General features: G+C 32.7%; 1 protein-coding gene across 2 annotated transcripts; it reads left to right on the forward strand.

Annotated features, from left to right (window-relative positions):
* Window positions 1-1,545: 1,545 nt before the first annotated feature.
* Window positions 1,546-20,355, forward strand: LOC143082281 (uncharacterized). Of its 2 annotated transcripts, none has more exons than XM_076257899.1 (12): window positions 1,546-1,722; window positions 6,182-7,031; window positions 8,031-8,114; window positions 8,901-9,075; window positions 9,426-9,544; window positions 10,888-11,073; window positions 13,506-13,624; window positions 15,433-15,527; window positions 16,211-16,265; window positions 17,012-17,185; window positions 17,968-18,094; window positions 18,685-20,355. In XM_076257899.1, the coding sequence occupies exons 2-12, from the start codon at window positions 6,196-6,198 to the stop codon at window positions 19,568-19,570; spliced, it is 2,856 nt and encodes a 951-aa protein (XP_076114014.1). In that variant the 5' UTR covers window positions 1,546-1,722; window positions 6,182-6,195; the 3' UTR covers window positions 19,571-20,355. The 2 variants fall into 2 exon arrangements, with proteins under 2 accessions (XP_076114014.1, XP_076114015.1); XM_076257900.1 differs by having other exon boundaries at window positions 1,720-1,801.
* The last annotated feature ends 471 nt before the right edge of the window (window positions 20,356-20,826 follow it).

The raw sequence follows: 20,826 nt of genomic DNA on the forward strand, positions 1-20,826 counted from the left end.
TAAATTAACTTTCGGCATTCACCCACGAATTGTGGAGATGGAAAACACATCAAAACTAAATGAATGGATTTCGGATTTGGAATGGCTGTTAAAAGCGAATCGAGTGGTTGCTGTCGGTGAGTGTGGTTTAGATAATAGTGGGAGGAAATGGGATGTAGAAAAACAGATCAAGTTTTTTGAAAAACAAATTGTAATTGCAGTTAAAAGAGATTTACCATTGGTTATTCATTGCAGAGGGGATGAACGTACTGATGAGATATGTTTGAATACACTTGTTCGGTTGCTGCCGAAACACTTTAAATTACACAGGCACTGTTTTAACGGAGATGAAATGATGTATCGGAAATGGAAAACGTCATTTCCAAACTGCAAATTTGGCATTTCACCTTTCATCCTAAATGACCAAAAATATCCAAAATATAGGTCTCTAGTATGTAACATGAAATTGAAGGATATTGTATTGGAGACAGATGCCCCGTATTTACATTCTGAGTTTGAGGATTTTGGCTCACCGTTGATGATAAAGGATATCTGTGAAAAATTGGCAAACATTTTTTTGTGTAGCGTAGAAGAAATAGCCAATATTACGACCAAGAACGCTACAGATGTCTACAGCATCATTTAAGTCATGGCGGATATTTTGTATATAGTACTCATTTTGTACATAGTTATTGTACATAGTTTATTGTGATCATTTTGTGACATTCTAACGTTATGGCTACATGTATTCGATTTACAGACAGTTAACTGTTTTCCAAATTAAGGATTTATTTTCCTGCATCAAACTTCAAACCGTTTGTACCATTTAGTGTCAAGTAAAAGGAATACCTATAACTTTATTCTACCGAAAGGATTCATTTCTAGGAAAGAGGGAGGAATGTTAAGAATATGGTATTCAGTATACCAGCAGTTTATTCGGAACACTTGGCTTTATCGTTATCCATTTACACTACGACGTCATACAAAGGAATTCCGGGATTCCCCATGAATTATTGGACAGTCATATAATAGTTGTTATCCTGATCGGACGTCCCCAGTTGACGAGCGGCCTAAAAGACAGCAATTGACTCAAGCCTAGGATTGTGATATTATAGGTAATATATTGCATACACTATCCCTATAAAATCATTACACATGTTGCCACAAGTTGTGGTAGCAAGTCAAACCATTGAAATTTACAGAGATCAGTTGACACCAACTGTTCTCCACAACATAATTTAATTCTATAAATAACAATGTACATATTTTTTAATCACTTGTTGTTTTCTTTCATGTAAATATCACCAAGTATTCTACTAAGTTAAAGATAAATTTTTGTTCATATTTTTTAATCATATACTCCGCGCATGCAACAGTTCGTAATCTTCAATAATAATGAAGCTGTAACTGTATATCAGAAGAAGAAGAGATAATCCTTGGTGTTCCTTATAAAGGAAGCTTATACGGAGAGAAGAAGAAGAAGAAGATTTGGAAGAAGAAGAAGAAGATTAACAGACCAACCGCCGATATAGCCGCATACTCAATATAGATTAACCAACCAATGTGGTGATGCAATTACACGAAATGGTTGCCCGTTTCAGTAATCTGCTGTAAACGAGGATGTGTCGGTAATCAGATTGAAATTTTACATTCGGTACATCTTTGTTCGTTTTACTGTGCGTATGGACAACTCGAGAAAATAACTGGAACCGGAAGTTGTTAAATGTATGTGAACGTTTTCTTGTAAGTGGAAAAGTGATATTGAATGTATATTACATTGTTTACAACATCGAATGAACCAAAACGATAACTTTATTTCACGGTATGAATATAGTAAAAGACGAATTATGAATCTCCGTCAACCACGGAGGGATAGTTTCTGTTGTTGACTGTTGTGCTCGATTCTGCTCATGAGCTAGTAAAAAATAAACCAATAATTAAACTGCATGATCAATCTGTATCTGTAGTGGTACGTGTAGAATCCTGTTTAGGCTTTTAAACATGGTTGAGAAGAGCGCCGTTGTTATGGGCGGTGTTCTTGTAGAGCGGTCTTAAATGCCTCTACAGAACCTGCATGCACAACTTTATCGGGTAGTTGGTTCCAGTGAATAGTTGTTTCCACATAAAATTAATGTTTAAACTGTGGTTTGTTGCTATTCGGTACTTTTAGTCCTCTGGTGTTATTGATGACTTGATGTTCGATGATATTGTCAGTTTCACAATTTGAATATGTTTTGGCTTTTATCGTTCATTTAGGTTGTGCTGGTATGACAAAATTGTCGGCTGGTAGAGCCAGCACCAGACCCTCAACCACCTTGTAAATCAGAATAAGAAGGAGGCTGTGTCTTCTTTCCTCTAGCGTCTCCATTTCAAGTTGGCGTCTCATGTTTGTTATGGACCCTGTTTCTCGACTCCTGTAATTTTTCTTAATGAATCGTATGCCTCTGTTTTGGATACATTCTAATTTGTAAATATCCCCTTTCATATATAGGTTCCAGATTGTTGTGCCATATTCCATTGTCGATCTTACAAGGGATGTGTATGCCACTTTCCTACATTCTTCTGGTACGTTCCTCAAGTTCCTCCTAAGAAAGCCCAAGGTGGCATTGGCTTTCTTGCTGATGTTATTTATGTGGATGCTCCATTTCAGGTCGTTTGAGATTTGGAGTCCTAAGTACGGATTCACTTGTACCTCTTGTAGGATGTGTTTGTTAAGTGTGTAGAATTTGTATGCTTTTTTGTTTATGGATAGAACATAGCACTTTTTGGCATTGAAACACATCCCCCATTTGTTGGCCCAGATTTCTAGTTGTTCCAAATCTGTTTGTAGTTTTTGTTGGTCTTGGCTATTTTTAATTGTTCTGTATAGTAGGCAATCGTCGGCAAATAGTCTTACTGATGATGTTACACTGTCTGGTAGGTCATTGATGTGGCACAAGAACAGGATTGGTCCTAAGACTGTGCCCTGGGGGACCCCAGAGTCAACTGTTGTTTCGCCAGATGATTCGCCTTCTATGATAGTTCGCATTGATCTTGCAGTTAGGAAGTTCTTAAGCCATTTGTGTGTGTTTCCTTAAATTCCATATTGATCTAACTTATGTAATAATTTGTTGTGTGGTACTGTGTCGAAAGCTTTTGAGAAATCTAATATGCCTACATGTACGTCGATTTGGTGTCCCTTGTCATGTTCTTGTAGGAAGTCGTTGATGATGGTTATGAGTTGGGTTTCACATGAGTATCCTGACCTGAAGCGGTGGTTTAAATTGGTTAGGATTTTGTTTTTTTCCAGATGTTTTAGGATGTGCCTGCATACGATGTGTTCCAAAATTTTGCTGATGACAGATGTTAATGATACAGGTCTGTAGTTTTCTGCTCGATGTTTGTCTCCTTTTTTGAAGATACTGGATATGTTCGCGTCTCTCCAGTCTTTTGGTAGTTCACCTGTGTCTAGCGAGCATTGCATTATTATTTGCAGGATGGATGCTTGTTGTTCAGCACATTCCTTAAGTATGTGGTTTGGGATGTTGTCTGGTCCAGAGGCTTTGTTTGGGTTGGTGTTTTTCAATAGTTTTTCCAGTCCCTTTTGGTCAATCGTTAATGGTGTTATGTTGATTTTAGCTCGTATTCTTGTTGTTGGTAGGTTTGTGTCTGTTGTTATTGTGAATACGGACTTGAATTGTTCTAGTAGGAGTTCGGCTTTCCCCTTGCTGTCACTGACAAGATTAGTTCTCTTTTTTAATGGTGCTTTAAATTTAAACATAATTTCAGCACCAGAACATATTACTTTAAGTACATCTTTTTTCCTATTGACAGTTGTACTGTGGAATTCACTTCCACAAAACATCATCAGTGTTAAATGAGGATAGGAATGCCCTTTAACAAGGATTTGACCTACTATTCAAATCTTTGCCTTTACCATCAGGCGCCAAACATGTATTTTTGTCTACTGAGTGTCAAATTGGTTTTAATTTTACTGTGAAAATCAAAATATCCTTATAATGTCTTAGTTGGATACTTCAGAGTAATTGTCTTTACCATTATATTTGGGAAAAAATAGTTTTTGTCGAGATCATTCTATTTTTATACAATCGCAAAAAAAATTTGCGTTGTATAATGGTATCATGTCGTCTGCGTTGTGGTCTTCGTCGTCGTTGTCTGCATCGTCTTCCGAAGACACATTTAGTTTCCGGACAATAACTTTAGTTTTAGTGAATGGATCTCTATAAATTTTTACCAGAAGGTTCAGTACCATTAAAGGATAGTTAAGATTTATTTTGGGGGTTATGGTCCCAACAGTTTAGGAATTAGGGGCCGAAAAGGGGGCCCAAATTAAGCATTTTTGTAGTTTTCAAACAATAACTTTTGTTTAAGTGTATGAATATCTATGTTGGTGTTACTTTAATCGTTTTAGAGTTATGCTCCTTTATAAATAGATTTTTCTTTAGTTTACGTTCTCTCACTTAAGTTTACCTCAACCAAATGTTATGAAACTTATACACTATACTTATCATCACAAAATACAGATCATTTTTGAATTTTGGTGGTGTCACTCTAACCATCCTAGATTTATGCCCCTTTATAAATGGAAAAATTACAAATTTTTTAGTTTCCGTTCTCTAACTTACATTTTGTAAGTTTGCCTCAACCGAATATTATAAACTTATACACAATACTTATTACCTCAAAGCAATGATCAAATTTGAATTTTGGTGGTGTCACTCTTACCATTCTAGAGTTATGCCCCTATATAACTGGAAAAGTTGCAAAAAATTTAGTTTCTGTTCTCTAACTTAAGTTTGCTTCAACCAAATGTAATCAAACTTATAAACAATGCTTATTTCCACAAAGTAAAGATTAAGATTGAATTTTGGTGGGGTCACTTTAACCATTCCTGAGTTGTGCCCCTTTATAAATGGGAAAAAAATATAAAGTTTTTAGTTTAGGTTCTCAAACTTAAGTTTGCCCCAACCAAACATTATGAGACCTTTATACAATACTTATTACAACAAAACTCAGATCAAGTACAAATTTGTGTAGCGTCACTATTACTGTTCTTGAGTTATGTCCCTTTATAATGTTATATGCAAGTAGGGGCATCATCTGTGTCCATGGGGACACATTGTCCATTTATTTATTGTCGAGCCTTCATCTTTAGTCGAACGAGACATAGCGATCCTACATTCCGTCGGTGGCGTCCACAAATATTCACTCTGTGGTTAAAGTTTTAAAAATTTTAATAATTTTCTTAACCCTTTCACCGATTGCTGCCCAGACAGAAGCTACTCTGAGACGATGGCTTCCCTGGCTACTATTTCTCAAGTGGGAGATCTTCATAATAAATGTCAATAAAAACTTGTTTGTAGTTATTTGTGTATTTATTTCATTCACTAACACCATGTTCACAGTTTTATTCATGTTTTTATAATTTTTTCCTCTTAAAATATTCAAATATTCAAATTTTCGGCATTATCTAGGTGAAATTCTCAAAATTCTGCTCTTTGACATGTATTCTGATCCCGGTAAAAAGGGACTCGTTGTCAGCTGTCTGAAGCGTGAATCCCGGTAAACCGGGACTCATCGGCGAAAGGGTTAAACTACACTGGATTTCTACCAAACTTGAACAGAAGCTTGTTTATGATTAAAGATAGTATCCAGGAGTTCCATTTTTCGGTATTCTACTTATAAATGGACTTACTTTTTCTGCGGGGAAACATTACAGTCACTCTGTGGTTAAAGTTTTTAAAATTTTAATAACTTTCTTAAACTATCCTGGGTTTGTACCAAACTTGGACATATTGGACAGAAGCTTGTTTATGATTAAATAAGATAGTAACCAGAAGTAAATTTTGTAAAAAATGAAATTCCATTTTTTTCCATATTTTATGTTTAAATGGACTTAGATTTTCTGCCAGGAAACAACACATTCACTCAGTGGTTAAAGTTTTTAAAATTTTGATTACTTTCTTGTATCTTGTATCTAGAGGGAAATTTTGTTAAAATTTTGTACCTGTGTATCTGTATTTTACTTATGAATGGACTTAGTTTTTCTGCCAGTTAACATTACATACAGTCTGCAGTTAAAGGTTTTAAAATGTTAATTAGATTCATAAACTATCCAAAAGTAGGCGAGACACTGGAACCCTTACAATTTTTTTTTATCTATGAGAATTATGTGATAATGTACATTTGTACATATTTTCAGATTTAAAGAGAGAAATGGCAACCAGAAGATCCAGAATTCATGTTAAACCTAATATTGGTGGTAAAACCTTTTCTGGTTTAAAACGTGGACAGACTAATGAAGAGAAAGGAACTAGTGTTCAAATAAGTGCAGAGCTTGCAGCAGGAGCTGCAACTGCTGTTGGTTTGAAAAAAGGTATCAGTCCAACAAAAGACTTAGGATGGTCTACAGAAGTTCCTCGAAATTCGTCAGGCAAAGTTGGTATAGTGGTATCATCTCCAAGTATAAGGGGAGATAATAAAGGAAACACAAATCAACAGGAGAACAAGAACTCTGCACACAAAACAAGTTCTGGTGTGACTAAACCAGCCTTTACAAGACTCAAAACTCTAGGGTTGAATGTTGGATCACGGGAAATTCTACACAGGAGTGAATCTAAAGAGGAAGAAAATGACAGCTCAGATGAAAATAACGATGTTAGGCCAAAGATAGTTGAGCAAAATAAAGAAAAAAGTCCAAGTAGTAAAAGGTCTCAAAGCTCTGTACTAAATAAACCTGGTACTTTTACAAAGAGATTTAATAGTAATGTCCCTAAACCTAAAACACAACTGCCATGTTCTAGTCCTGTGGATAAGATTAGTCCAAATAAAAGTTTGATCCTCTCACCACACACAGAAACATCAGTTGAAGATAAAAATGTTGAGAAAAAGATAGTTGATTCTCATGAACCAGAGAAAAATGTAGAAAATGTTAACAACCAGATCCAAGATGGTTCAGAATCTAGTCCAAAACCTTCAGTCATACAACGTCTACCATTTAGATCAAGATTTCCTAAAGCAAAACCAAACATTGAAGCTCTCAAACTTAGAAAGTGAGTATGATATGATATGTTAACTAATGGCATAGATTCACCTTTATTTCCTTATTTTTTTTAAATAAGTATCATTGGAAGTAAGGAACGCTTTACAGAAAGGTTAAATAATTCACCATTGATACATTTATATTGATTAAAACTTTAATTTTCCTGTTTGAATGGTTTTACATTAGTAATTTTTGGAGCCCTTTATAGCTTTCTGTTCTATGTGAGCCAAGGCTCTGTGTTGAAAGCTGTTGAAAGCTTTGACATAAGGCTATGATGGTTTCCTTTTTACTAATTGTGACTTGAATAGAGAGTTATATCATTGGCACTCACACCATATCTTCTTACAATGTATATCTGAATATATGTAAATGTTGTAGAATTACTGAATAGATTTAAATGACTGCAGACTTTATATACATTATATAGAATTATGAGAGTTTATTATGGAAAATTTAAATGTAAATTAATATGAATGATTAACTTACTGTAAATTTAGAAAATATTACTGGTACATTTTTTGTACATGCATTTATTACCAAGAATGAACAAAAATGTTAAATTAGTTATTGCCATTTCTAGAAAAATAGCCCGTGATAAATATCACACTGTGTGTTCTTTTTATTGGGATTCTCACATTACTTACATTTAAAAAAAAATATGATATATACAAATGTATATGATGATTCTCCAACATACAGGATTACAGGAAGATTATATATATATTTTTTTAAATAATGCATAAAAATGAAAGACTACTCAAAATATTTTCACTTCAGTTCCTTTATTTTCATGCCAGCTTGGAGATTTATAGTGAGTCTTGATGTCTTCTAAATTTAATTTGCAAAATTCCTGTTTGATTTCACAATCATCCAGTTAACCTCCAAATTATATTACAATTAAACCCACTAGCCATCTATTGAAATAGAAAATTTAAAACTCAGTACATGTATTCACTTGAAAGTTGACAAATTAGATACATGATATTATTGAAATCTTTATTTTTTTCAGTAAAAATATAAATCTGTCTGGAAGTAAAGAAGATATTTCAACTAGACCTTCATCACCACTTAAATCACCACGACTAGGAAAAATGTAAGTTTACTCATTACTAAGCTGGAATATTGGTAGATGTCATTTATATATTTTGTCTTATTATATTATAATTAGTTAATCAGTTTATGCAAAAAGCCTTATCATGAAAGTTAAAACAAAAATAAAAGAGCAGATTTATGAGAGTTAAGATGAAAGAAGAGTAAAAGAAAAAAGGGTTATAAATACATGTACTGTTATAATTTATTCAATATCATAAATATCCAATTGTTGTTCAAAGCTTCTTTACTTGTTTTAAAAATCTGTTGAGTAATTGAGAAGTCAGGCAGTATCAGAAAAATTTACACTAAATTGAGTGAAGACATTATATGCATGGTACCTATCGAACACTAAAAGTGAACTATGAACCAAAAAAGTATTGAATTACAGACTCCTGACTCAGGGGCATAAAGAATGTGAAAGGTTTAAACTTGTTAATGAGTGTCACCATCCCTCTTCCATAGGACAGCACAACATAGGAAGAAGCTGTAAAAATTAATTAGAAATGGCTCAAATCGTCATATTGACGAAAAGCACAAAAACAGCTAGCATATATATATAAAGACAAAAGACACAAAGTACCAATCTGAGAGATCTTTTAGTTGCTGAAAGCAAGTTCAAATCCAATAACAACCAATAAAGGATTCATGTTCTCCCAGACTCATGGATCAATCCCTCACACCCAACAAGTTTAGTGTAAAAACATTATAAACAGTCAGAAAAGCCCAAATTGTCTCCCTTTAATTACAGTACGTAAGTATGAACAACAATGTAATGATTTTATTTTAGTCTGCCTCCTCTAAAGTTTATAAACCACCATGCCCAGAAACCAGTCAGTCCAGTAGAAGTAGACAAATCTCAAGATACCAGTCCAGAAATTAATGTTCATACAGATGGAGCTACAGAGGCCAGGAAAAGACATTACAGTAACAGTTCTATCAGTACTGTACACAGTGATACACAGGTTAGTAGTTGCAGATCAGCAGGTTTTTTATTCAGTAAAATACCAGCCACAATCACCTGATCAAGCTGTAATAGAAATAAAAGTACTGTGTCAAAATTATCACTTCTGACACAATGATTTGTCAATATTATCTAATTGAATAAACTTCCAGTTTTCAAAAATCTCCATTTTTTAAGTTTTAAAAAATTCTATTGAAGAAAAATATCTTCCTTCTATTTCAATGGATTCTCACATCACTTATCTAAAAATCACATAGAAATATAGTAAATTTTATACAAAAAATGAAGAAACAGTGATATTTTTTTACCATTTATACATCAACTTGAATTTAAATCCAATTTATATGACAGGGATTGTTGAAGAATAACAAACAGAAGAACGGATACACTGACGAAGACGCACCAATAAATAAAAATACCATGACAATGGGGGATCTTATATACTGGAATCCTGGCAAAAATCAAATGACGTAAGTAATAGTATAATTGTAAATAAATGCTATGACTATAGGGTATCTAACATACTAGGAGAAAATAAAAATGTGAAGAAAAAATTGTAGATGAGTTACTTGTATCTGTGTGCTTCAAAATATAATGATTATTAAAGTTGATTTTTTTTGCAAGGATATCACAGAAACATTCCAGCAGTCGAAGAAAGATACCAATAGGACATTCAAATTTATAAGTAAAAAAAAAACTGCTAACCAAGACAAAAAAAATAACAAAAGTAACAATAGTTTATTAACCAACTAAGTACATTATTGCCAAAAATGACTGGTTATTAAAAATAACATATTTTCTGCAATGGCCCTGTTTTTTTCTGTAATGGCCCTGTTTTTCTGTAATGGCCCTGTATTAATGCCCAGCTTGTCTGTATTAAGCCCAGTTAGGGTTTTTAATAAAGTTAATAAAATTAAGCTGTTAAGAGTATAATACCTTTTTGTATTTTATTTAATTTAGTAACCAGCAACAAACATTAAAGAACCATATAAAGTATTCATCCTGTTTTTCAACACATAACTTCTTTCAACTTAATATCTTGGATATTTGGTATATTTAAAGCTTGATCATGGTGAAGTATGAATTATTTTTGTTCAAACTAAACTGTCATTAAAAGAGTAAGAGAGTACATCAAGTTGGCAGCAACACATACACTTTTTTCAGTTGGTTAGTAAATGTATTAAGAAATGGGTGTTTTTTATAATGGCCCTGTTATATGTCCTTGGTCAGTAATAATGGCCTCGGATGTCTGTAATGGCCCTCGGCTTTGCCTCGGGCCATTTCAGACTTCCTCGACCATTATTACAGACCTTGGACATATAACAGGGCCATAATAAAAATACCCATTCATTAATACTATAATATAAAACAGGATATAGAAAACTCAAGAATGAACAACACAAACACACATAAGTGGGAGTTGATCGCAGGTGCTCCAGAATGTAAGCTGATCCTGCTCCATATGTGGTACTCATTGTGTTGCTCACAAACCTGGCCTAATCCTGAATTAATTTGAGGAAACGACAATGGATTGTTATTACGACAAATGGAACATATCTGTCTTTTTGTGTTTGTTCCTAGAAATATAACATGGTGATATTAGAAAAAGTTTGAATAATAGAAGTTCTTCAAGGTTCTAAATTCTGCTTCAGGGAAATTTATAAAAAAATTAGCAGTTTTGTCAAACTGTTGGATTATCATGCATGTCTGTATCAAAGGCCAGTTTTCCCAAATAATTGACTAAAAACTATATGTCTAGATATAATTGATTTTAAAACACACAAAATTGTACATATTATTTTTATTTTCATAGAACCATCATTGAAACACCAAAGAAGAAAGCAAAAGTAATAGTAGAGAAAGAAAATGTTAATATTGAAGAAGAAGAAAAACCCCAAGAATCAGAAGAAGCTGATATGACAGATAGTAAAGACCCTGATATGCCTGTACCTCAAGTGAAAATAGGTCCAGATGGAAGCATTATAATTAATGAAGAAAGGTATGTAACAGATAGTAAAGACCCTGATATGCCTGTACCTCAAGTGAAAATAGGTCCAGATGGAAGCATTATAATTAATGAAGAAAGGTACGTAACAGATAGTAAAGACCCTGATATGCCTGTACCTCAAGTGAAAATAGGTCCAGATGGAAGCATTATAATTAATGAAGAAAGGTACGTAACAGATAGTAAAGACCCTGATATGCCTGTACCTCAAGTGAAAATAGGTCCAGATGGAAGCATTATAATTAATGAAGAAAGGTACGTAACAGATAGTAAAGACCCTGATATGCCTGTACCTCAAGTGAAAATAGGTCCAGATGGAAGCATTATAATTAATGAAGAAAGGTACGTAACAGATAGTAAAGACCCTGATATGCCTGTACCTCAAGTGAAAATAGGTCCAGATGGAAGCATTATAATTAATGAAGAAAGGTACGTAACAGATAGTAAAGACCCTGATATGCCTGTACCTCAAGTGAAAATAGGTCCAGATGGAAGCATTATAATTAATGAAGAAAGGTACGTAACAGATAGTAAAGACCCTGATATGCCTGTACCTCAAGTGAAAATAGGTCCGGATGGAAGCATTATAATTAATGAAGAAAGGTACGTAACAGATAGTAAAGACCCTGATATGCCTGTACCTCAAGTGAAAATAGGTCCGGATGGAAGCATTATAATTAATGAAGAAAGGTACGTAACAGATAGTAAAGACCCTGATATGCCTGTACCTCAAGTGAAAATAGGTCCGGATGGAAGCATTATAATTAATGAAGAAAGGTACGTAACAGATAGTAAAGACCCTGATATGCCTGTACCTCAAGTGAAAATAGGTCCGGATGGAAGCATTATAATTAATGAAGAAAGGTACGTAACAGATAGTAAAGACCCTGATATGCCTGTACCTCAAGTGAAAATAGGTCCGGATGGAAGCATTATAATTAATGAAGAAAGGTACGTAACAGATAGTAAAGACCCTGATATGCCTGTACCTCAAGTGAAAATAGGTCCAGATGGAAGCATTATAATTAATGAAGAAAGGTATGTAACAGATAGTAAAGACCCTGATATGCCTGTACCTCAAGTGAAAATAGGTCCAGATGGAAGCATTATAATTAATGAAGAAAGGTACGTAACAGATAGTAAAGACCCTGATATGCCTGTACCTCAAGTGAAAATAGGTCCGGATGGAAGCATTATAATTAATGAAGAAAGGTATGTAACAGATAGTAAAGACTCTGATATGCCTGTACCTCAAGTGAAAATAGGTCCGGATGGAAGCATTATAATTAATGAAGAAAGGTACGTAACAGATAGTAAAGACCCTGATATGCCTGTACCTTAATTGAAAATAGGTCCGGATGGAAGCATTATAATTAATGAAGAAAAGTATGTAACAGATAGTAAAGACCCTGATATGCCTGTACCTTAATTGAAAATAGGTCCGGATGGAAGCATTATAATTAATGAAGAAAGGTACGTAACAGATAGTAAAGACCCTGATATGCCTGTACCTTAAGTAAAAATAGGTCCGGATGCAAGCATTATAATTAATGAAGAAAGGTATGTAACAGATAATAAAGACCCTGATATGCCTGTACCTCAAGTGAAAATAGGACCAGATGGAAGCATTATAATTAACGAAGAAAGGTACCAATCAATTTACCTTTTGCATAGTTTTATAAATTATAATAAGGTTGATTTGATTTTCTGTGTTCTAACACCACTTTTAATTAGTGATGTTTGGCTATTTCATGGCAGCGGGGTTTTAACTCACAACCTCAGTGTTGACTGGCTAGTGATTACAGTACTGGTAATAACTAATTAGAACCCTCAGCCATTGAGGCTGCTGTGTAATAAGGGGTATAAAACATCTGATGATATAACAGTACCTTCAGATAATTGGCTCTTACAAATTAGGAACAGCTAATCTTAAGTATACAATACTGTCCATATTAATGAATACCCATAAGTGCAATATCTCTTTATATAAAAATGTTTTTAAATTGAATAGTTACACAATTAAAAATATTATACAATTACTGTCTTTGATGAGGTAAATATGCGGTTTTATTGACTTTTGAAAAAATTATATTCACTGAGGTCGATGGCCGAAGTGAATATCAGTTTTTCAAAAGTCAATAAAACCGCATATTTACCAAAACAAAAGACAGTAATTGTTTTATTCCATAGTCCGAGAAAAGAAAATGTAGCTAATGACAAACATATACCAATTTTTTTTTTTACATGAAACATTTTACCATAACGTTGCATGTAAAAGCGCGTGACGTTTAGCGCGGTGAATAACACTTTCTCAGGTGAATATGCTTTTTTATTCAAAATCCAATTCATATAGAGAAACCTACTAAAATAATACCAATATGGAATAATACAGATTATACAAACAGTTAATGTTGTAATACTTTCAGTTTGATTATAAAGAAAAAAGATGAATCACCTGTGGCTGAACTGATAGAAGAAACAGGGAGTACAGCTACATATAATAGCTTTAGAAAACCACTCAGTAGAATTGCCTGGTCTGAATGGGGTATGTCTAAATTTTTAACAGATTCATAGGTTAGCTTCAGAAAACCAAAAGAAATTGACAATATCATTTCAGAAATATTAAAAACAATGAAAAGCCCTAACTGATTCCACAAATTATGACATCATGGACCACTCCATAAAAAAACTGGGGGTGATCTCAGATGCTCTAGAAAGAAATCCAGTACATTTATGGCACCTGTCATAATGTTCAGTTGGTGATAAGTTTCATTATTAAGATGGCTCGGGACTATTCGACTGCACATAATTTCACGCATGAGTTACAAAAGTATTTGTCTTAAATTCGATATAATTTTTTTTAATATTTTGATTGATTAGAAATGTTAAATCATTGTAGTTATGTGACTAATAGAATATTTTCGTTATTATCCGTATTTGTTAAAGGGTCAAAATGACATTTCACCCACTTTCACCATTTTCCTGCCAAAATTTGGGTTTTAAGGTAGATACATGGTATACCGCCATCTTGGATTGTACAATCACAGTAAAAAGTCGGTCTAGTTATTTGCCTAAATCTGCAAATTTAGGGACAGATTTGCAATTTAAAGGTTAGACTGTTTAATGATTTAAAGAAAACTTGGTAATTTTTTGTATAATAAAAAATATATAAACAAATATCATTTTTTTTTGTTTTTAGAATCATTTTTTTCAAATGGGCCATTTAAGGGAAGATAACTCTTTTAGTAAAAAATTTATACTGGACTGATAGGGAAATTTTTTCTTTTTACTTTTAGCAAGAAAACAAGTTCGGTGACACCATTTTTTCTTTTTATTTTCTTAAAATATATTACAAAAACTATCTTTTCACAATTTATTTCAAAATTCTATCTCATAGAATTTTTTTTATGCACACAAATGTGTTTTTCCATGAACAATCTAACCAAATTTAGGCAATTTTCAACGACATATAGCTTGAAAAATAGCACGGTGACCCATACTTTTTATTATATTTTTGAAAAAAGCATAGTAAAATCTTCATTTTGGCTAAGTATAAGAAAATTCTGTCTCAAAAAACATTTACTTATGATCTACCTTAAGGCAAAATATTTTTATTTCCTTATCAGTGACCTATGTTTTTTATTGGCTAATTCTTTGAAACTATATTCCAGCTTTTCATATTAAAAGTTTTGGACCAATTGTCATAGAAAGTTTTTTGATATTCCGATAAAAATATGTCAACACCTCTATTTTCCCTACCATTTCATTAAAAAATGGTCCCTTTTACATACCTGTTTAAAAGTAAAGTTTTGAGCTTCAATGGTCCGTGACCCCCTATTTTTTTTCGACCAATTTGATTCATTTTCTTTAAAGAATAAAATAACCAAAAATATGGCACTTCTGATAGAAACTTCGAATAGGCCCGAGACACCTTAAGTTGCATTTTACAATATTCCTTTCCATTTTCATTCAATTTTTACCTGTGAAGCAGCTTTCAACTTAATTTTACATCATTTTAACAAAAATCACACAGCGTAAACACTAAACACTAAAATCAGATTTTATTTGGTATATTGAATGGAAATCTTAGGTGTGAATAGTATGACTGCTCCAATCTTCAGTTTGTGTTTTATTAGATTAGTTGATATATTGCAAGTCAAGTATCAATAATTACAATGTATCTATGTTTTATGCAAGAATTGTTTAATCCAACAGAGACAGAGAAGTTTTATAGAGCGTTGAGTTATATAGGGACAGATTTCTTACTATTGATTTATTTTACAGAGACAGAGAAGTTTTATAGAGCATTGAGTTATATAGGGACAGAATTCTTACTATTGATTTATTTTACAGAGACAGAGAAGTTTTATAGGGCATTGAGTTATATTGGGACAGATTTCTCACTGATGGTCAAACTATTTAAAAGAAGAACGAGATATGACATCAAGGTAAAGTATATTTTAACTAAGAATAATGATTATCTGTATTACATAACACTACACAGGGCCCTCTGTCATAAAACTTTACACAGTGCTCGGAGTACAATTTTTTTGCTCTGAACACAAAATCCAATATTTCAATTGGTTGATTTGTGAATCTGAGTACGAAAATTGTGCTTGACAATTTTATGACAACCAGCCCGGAGCATATGCTTTACAACTCAAAACATGTGTATATAAATTTGAGATATGGTGTAATTACAAATTACACAGCCATCTGTCTAACACACCTGGAAAGTAATTCCATTTAATTTATTTCAGTTTATGTCATTAATAACATATTTTAAGTAATAAAGATATGTTAAAGAATTTTTTGTTAGTCAACTCAGCATTTCACTCACATAGTTAACATCATGTTATTTAAATCTTTTTAAGTTTGTGATTGAAACAGCTGCTTCAAATTACTGTAAATTCAGAAATTACTGCAATTTTTGCAGAATGAACAACAATGCAAGATTAATTATTGCGATTTCTAGAAAAATGTGTATAAAGATATCGATGTATGTATCAGACATCAGAATAGAAGCTCTTATTATTGCAATTCTCACCCAGTCACATTATTAGCATTCATGAAAACCTTCAATAATTTCTGAATTTATAGTAACCTTTCAATACTTTTCCCTATGTTACAGACCAAGTTTAAAAGAGAAGATAAGCTAAACAGAAACAAAGTGGAACTGGCTCTCAGTAAGTAGAAATTGCAGTAAATTGTTAGAAGATTGCTGTCTCCGGAATATCAAGTGACAAATGTTTGACGCATTTCAGAACTGCTTCAAAACAAATTTGAGCCAGCACTGGCAGCAGGACTTTTTTTCAATCCCATTTTTAATCTCTAAAAACAATCAAGTAAATCTTTGTGGAATTAAAGATTTTAAGAAGATTACTCAGAACATTTGATGTGTATTCCATGAACTGAAATTAGTTGGTACAGTGATAGATCTGTCAAGTTACTGTGTGTGGAACATCAGTGGATTTCCATTTGCGCTTTACTGGTTATCATCAAAATAACATACAGAAAGATTCTAACAGAGACTGAAAAACTAAAATCTGTGGTTAATTTCATCAAGCAGCATTGAGTGAAGTCCTTCTCACATTATTTTACAGTTTATCTGTTAGTCCAACAAGGAAATCTTAGCTGTCAATTATGAATTAAGTGATTGTATTGAATTTGACCAAGAGTTTAGCTATTTTTGGCATTAGTTAATAGCACATGCTGTGGATTCATTTATTTTTGTGGGTATAAATTTTTGTTGATTGAGGAAAACTTGCATATTCGTTGATATTCAATTTCGTGGTTTTGGCAAAGTTTGGATACATTCCTTCAGACAATTTATAATTAGTTGAACATTTAAATTGGTGGTTCTCCTGTACCCATGATAATTAGTATCCAACGAATATTAATGAATCCACATATGTTTTAATTTATTTCACAGAGAACAAAAAACCATTTGATATGTCATTCTTTGCAAAAGAAGAAAAACTTGAAGCGATTGAAACAGAGAGGAAGAAGAAAGAAGATGAAGAAAAATTGAAGAAAACTAAAGAAATGAGACAGGAAAAGAAGAGAGAGAAAAATGCACAGAAAGAGAAACATAAGGAGAAAGAAGGTAAGATTAAGAGAAGCTTTTGGTGAGAATATAAAAATATCAATGACTTTTATACTTTAAAAAGAGAAATTACGCAATTGTATAAATACATTACTGTAGGTCTTTGGATGCATTCCAATCACAGTGTACCACAAACAGTGTGAAATTGGACAGCCTACTGCTATAGGAAATACAATGTCCAGCTGGTAATTGTCAGCCATGATTACGATAGGAAGATATTAATGTGGTACAAATATGAGCTCTGCTTTGTACCAGATTTGAAACACTGATATTCACTAGCTAGCTAACAATGTAACATTGCAACAAAAGACAATGTCATCAATTTTTGTATAAATAAATTTATTTTGTGTTTAGGGGAGTAGCAGCAAATAAATTAAGTCAGGCAGTAAGAGAAAAACTCAGGACCTCAGTGCCAGATCTAGGGGGTGGGTTCCAGGGGTTGGACCCCCTTTTTTTTAACGATCAATGCATTTGAATAAGTACGTATGGTTGAACACTGTCTTTATCCTGGGTTGGGAACCCCCCTTTTGAAAATGGCTGGATCCACCTCTAGACCTGCTGTAGTAAAAGTGATAAATTACCTTAAGATGGTTAGCAACACAAAATACATTGTATTCCACTATCAGTGGAGAAGATGCAAAGCAAAGGAATATATTGTTTTATTATATTTTTTCAAGTCAAATGTATGTCAAAATTATTTTGGTCTGTTTGTTTGGAGAAATTCATATAACTTATAGTAATTGCCTTCATTCCTGTAATAACCTTAGAATATTAATTTCCAGAAAAACCAACAGCAAGAAAAAGTACAAGACCAAGAAAAAATATCTACTATGATTACGAGGATGCTACAGAAGGGGATGTGTCAGAAATAGAATCAACACCACCCACACCTGTAAAGACACCTATAAGGTATGGATTTAGCTATTGAGTCCCATGGAAATATTAATTATATGGAAAATTGCATGGGCAGCATGCATGTGTACAATTTTTTCCAGATTTTTATCAAATTTATATGAGCAATGTCTTAGACAAGTTCCAAAATCAGTGCTGCTCAAATATTTTTTTAAGAGTTATGCCCCTTGGCAACAAGCCTTCATTTCTCTAAGGTATTTGTAGAAAGTTTTAAAGAAGAAAAATAATTTTAGTTATTGCACTTTGGTAGATAAATTATGTGCAAGGCAGAAGACATTAGAATTATGTTTTTTTTTTATTGAGACTTGATTGTTGAAAAACAGTCAATAAAAAAATACTTGAATTTTAATTGTATTTATCTAAACCTTTGCAGGAGATTGATGTAAACAATATTTTATTATGAATAATACAAGTATATTTTATAAACACATTCACAATTAGGATTCAGAAACAGGAGATTGGATATCATGTTGTTATAAGAAGCTTGTACATATAAAATGTCTCCAAATTACTTTCCACAAAAGGAGATATATTGCTTTATCCTAGCTACAATAAATGTTATGGAATTTATTTTTCTCTTTTTGCAGAATTCCATTCAAGCGATATGAAAATGCTCCTTTTGTCCCGCCATTTTGTTTATCACAAGATGAAGATGACGACAGTGACATTATGGAATTACAGGTCACTATGAGTGATTCAGAAATCTTGTCACCACAAAAACAAACAAGGTCAGAGGTCAGTTCACAAATGGAGAGATCGGTTAATATTAATCCTGCTACATTTGCTTCCAAAATCAACTCTGAAATGGAGGGATCAATAGCTATTAATCCTGCTGAATTCCCTCCAAATGCCAATGTGCAAATTACCCATGATGCAAATAATTCACCTTTGGTTCTTGTCTATCACACTCCAGAGGATGGCAAAGGAGAAACTGTAATTCATGTATACCAACTTCAAAATCAACCAATTGGAAATCTACAAATTCCATTAGATGGGGCATCAAATATTGTGGAATTGCCAAGCAATCTGCAGTCAGCTGCTGGTACTAGCTCAGCCAATGGCAAGTCATTTTGTATTCAGGCACAAACAGATGAGCCAATGGAAGAACTGGAGAGTGGTGACAATCTTCCCTTTATAATTGCCACAGGGGAAGATAACCCACAATCATTACTTCTACCTCAGGGTATGAACAGGGAACCATCATCAGATCATGACAATGAGGATTATATAAATATTATTGACATTAATGCCAGTAAAATTTCAACACCAGGGAAGAATCTAGAATCTAAAGAACATGATGTTTCAGACAACTCTATGTATCAGGTAGTCACTGTAAATCAAGACACTGACCTTGACAATGACGATTCAAGGTCATCTCCAAGTGTTAGTATTGACAATGAATTTGTGGCCTCTGATGTTGATCAGAAGTATATTGAACATGAAGACAAAGAAACAAGGAAAGGGAAGAGATGATGTTATATTCAAATTATGTTTACTTTGAGCATTAAGATTTTTTAACAGAAACACTTCACAAAAATTTGGAATTTTGATTACAGCTTTGTCATATATATAAAAGTAATGTATTGAAGATAAAGTATTTACAAAATTTAGACTTTAGAATTTAAAAAAAGAAAAATCTTAAATGTTCACCACACATAATTGAATGCATATGAGCTTTATTATTCTATTTTTATATTACTCATACACATCAAATCTCACTTGAATATCCTCTTAATATTGCACATCCTAGAAAGTAATGAAAACCTAACTGTAACTACCTAATGTACAAAATATACTTAGGTCAGTTGTTTCTAAATTCTTATATTTACTACCTCTATTTAAAATAAGGAAAGCTTATATACTTGTCGATTTCAGTGATAACAATATTCGGTACAAATTTCTCCCTATACTATTGACTTTTTTACTTGATAAGAGGAATGAAATTGTGACATAAGCTTACTTGCTTATTCTTATTTAATATCAATGATATCAATATATAGATTGTTGTCTTCAAAGATTTCTCTCTATGTATGTTGAACTTTTGATTTTGTTTTAATAATTTATAATGCAGTTGATGATAAAGAACCAAAATCATTGATTTTAAATAATTTTTTAAAGTTTTTTTTTTTGTCTTAAAATTGTTAAATTTGTATTTGTATTTTATGAATTATGGTGATACATGTTATACATGTATTGATATTAATTGTCTAGTTGTTAGTGTCATCAGTTATCTAGAAATAATAAATAAACATAAATTATTATTGATTTAATTTTACACTTACACCATACATACAAATATAAGTTAGCCTATTGCTAGTGGCATCTGCAAAACAAACCTCATTATGAAAACTGAACATTGACAAATGAACCGTAACAAGATGCTTCGCAGGTCGCAGCTTTATAAGACAACAAAAGTCAAATCCTGAACAGTTGGGGCAAGTATGGACACAACATTCAAGCTTGATACAGCTCTGAATTTGGATTTTGATTGAATAGTTGACACAGCATAGGTTTCTGACACAGAATAAATGTGGTCTAATGAACTTAAAAAAAAATTATTTTTTTTGGGCTTTTGAGCAATACAATATGCTGTTGAATATAAATCCCCTAAAAAAAAAAGTATTTGAAGAAAAATTCTTTTTAATTTCTGAAATCTGAAATGAGAAAATTTTACCCCACACCCTCCCCATTTTTTCCCCTATAACCATCTCTTTGTAGTATGGAAACTT

This window comes from Mytilus galloprovincialis, chromosome 7 (assembly GCF_965363235.1).
Source record: "Mytilus galloprovincialis chromosome 7, xbMytGall1.hap1.1, whole genome shotgun sequence".
Taxonomy (NCBI): domain Eukaryota; kingdom Metazoa; phylum Mollusca; class Bivalvia; order Mytilida; family Mytilidae; genus Mytilus; species Mytilus galloprovincialis.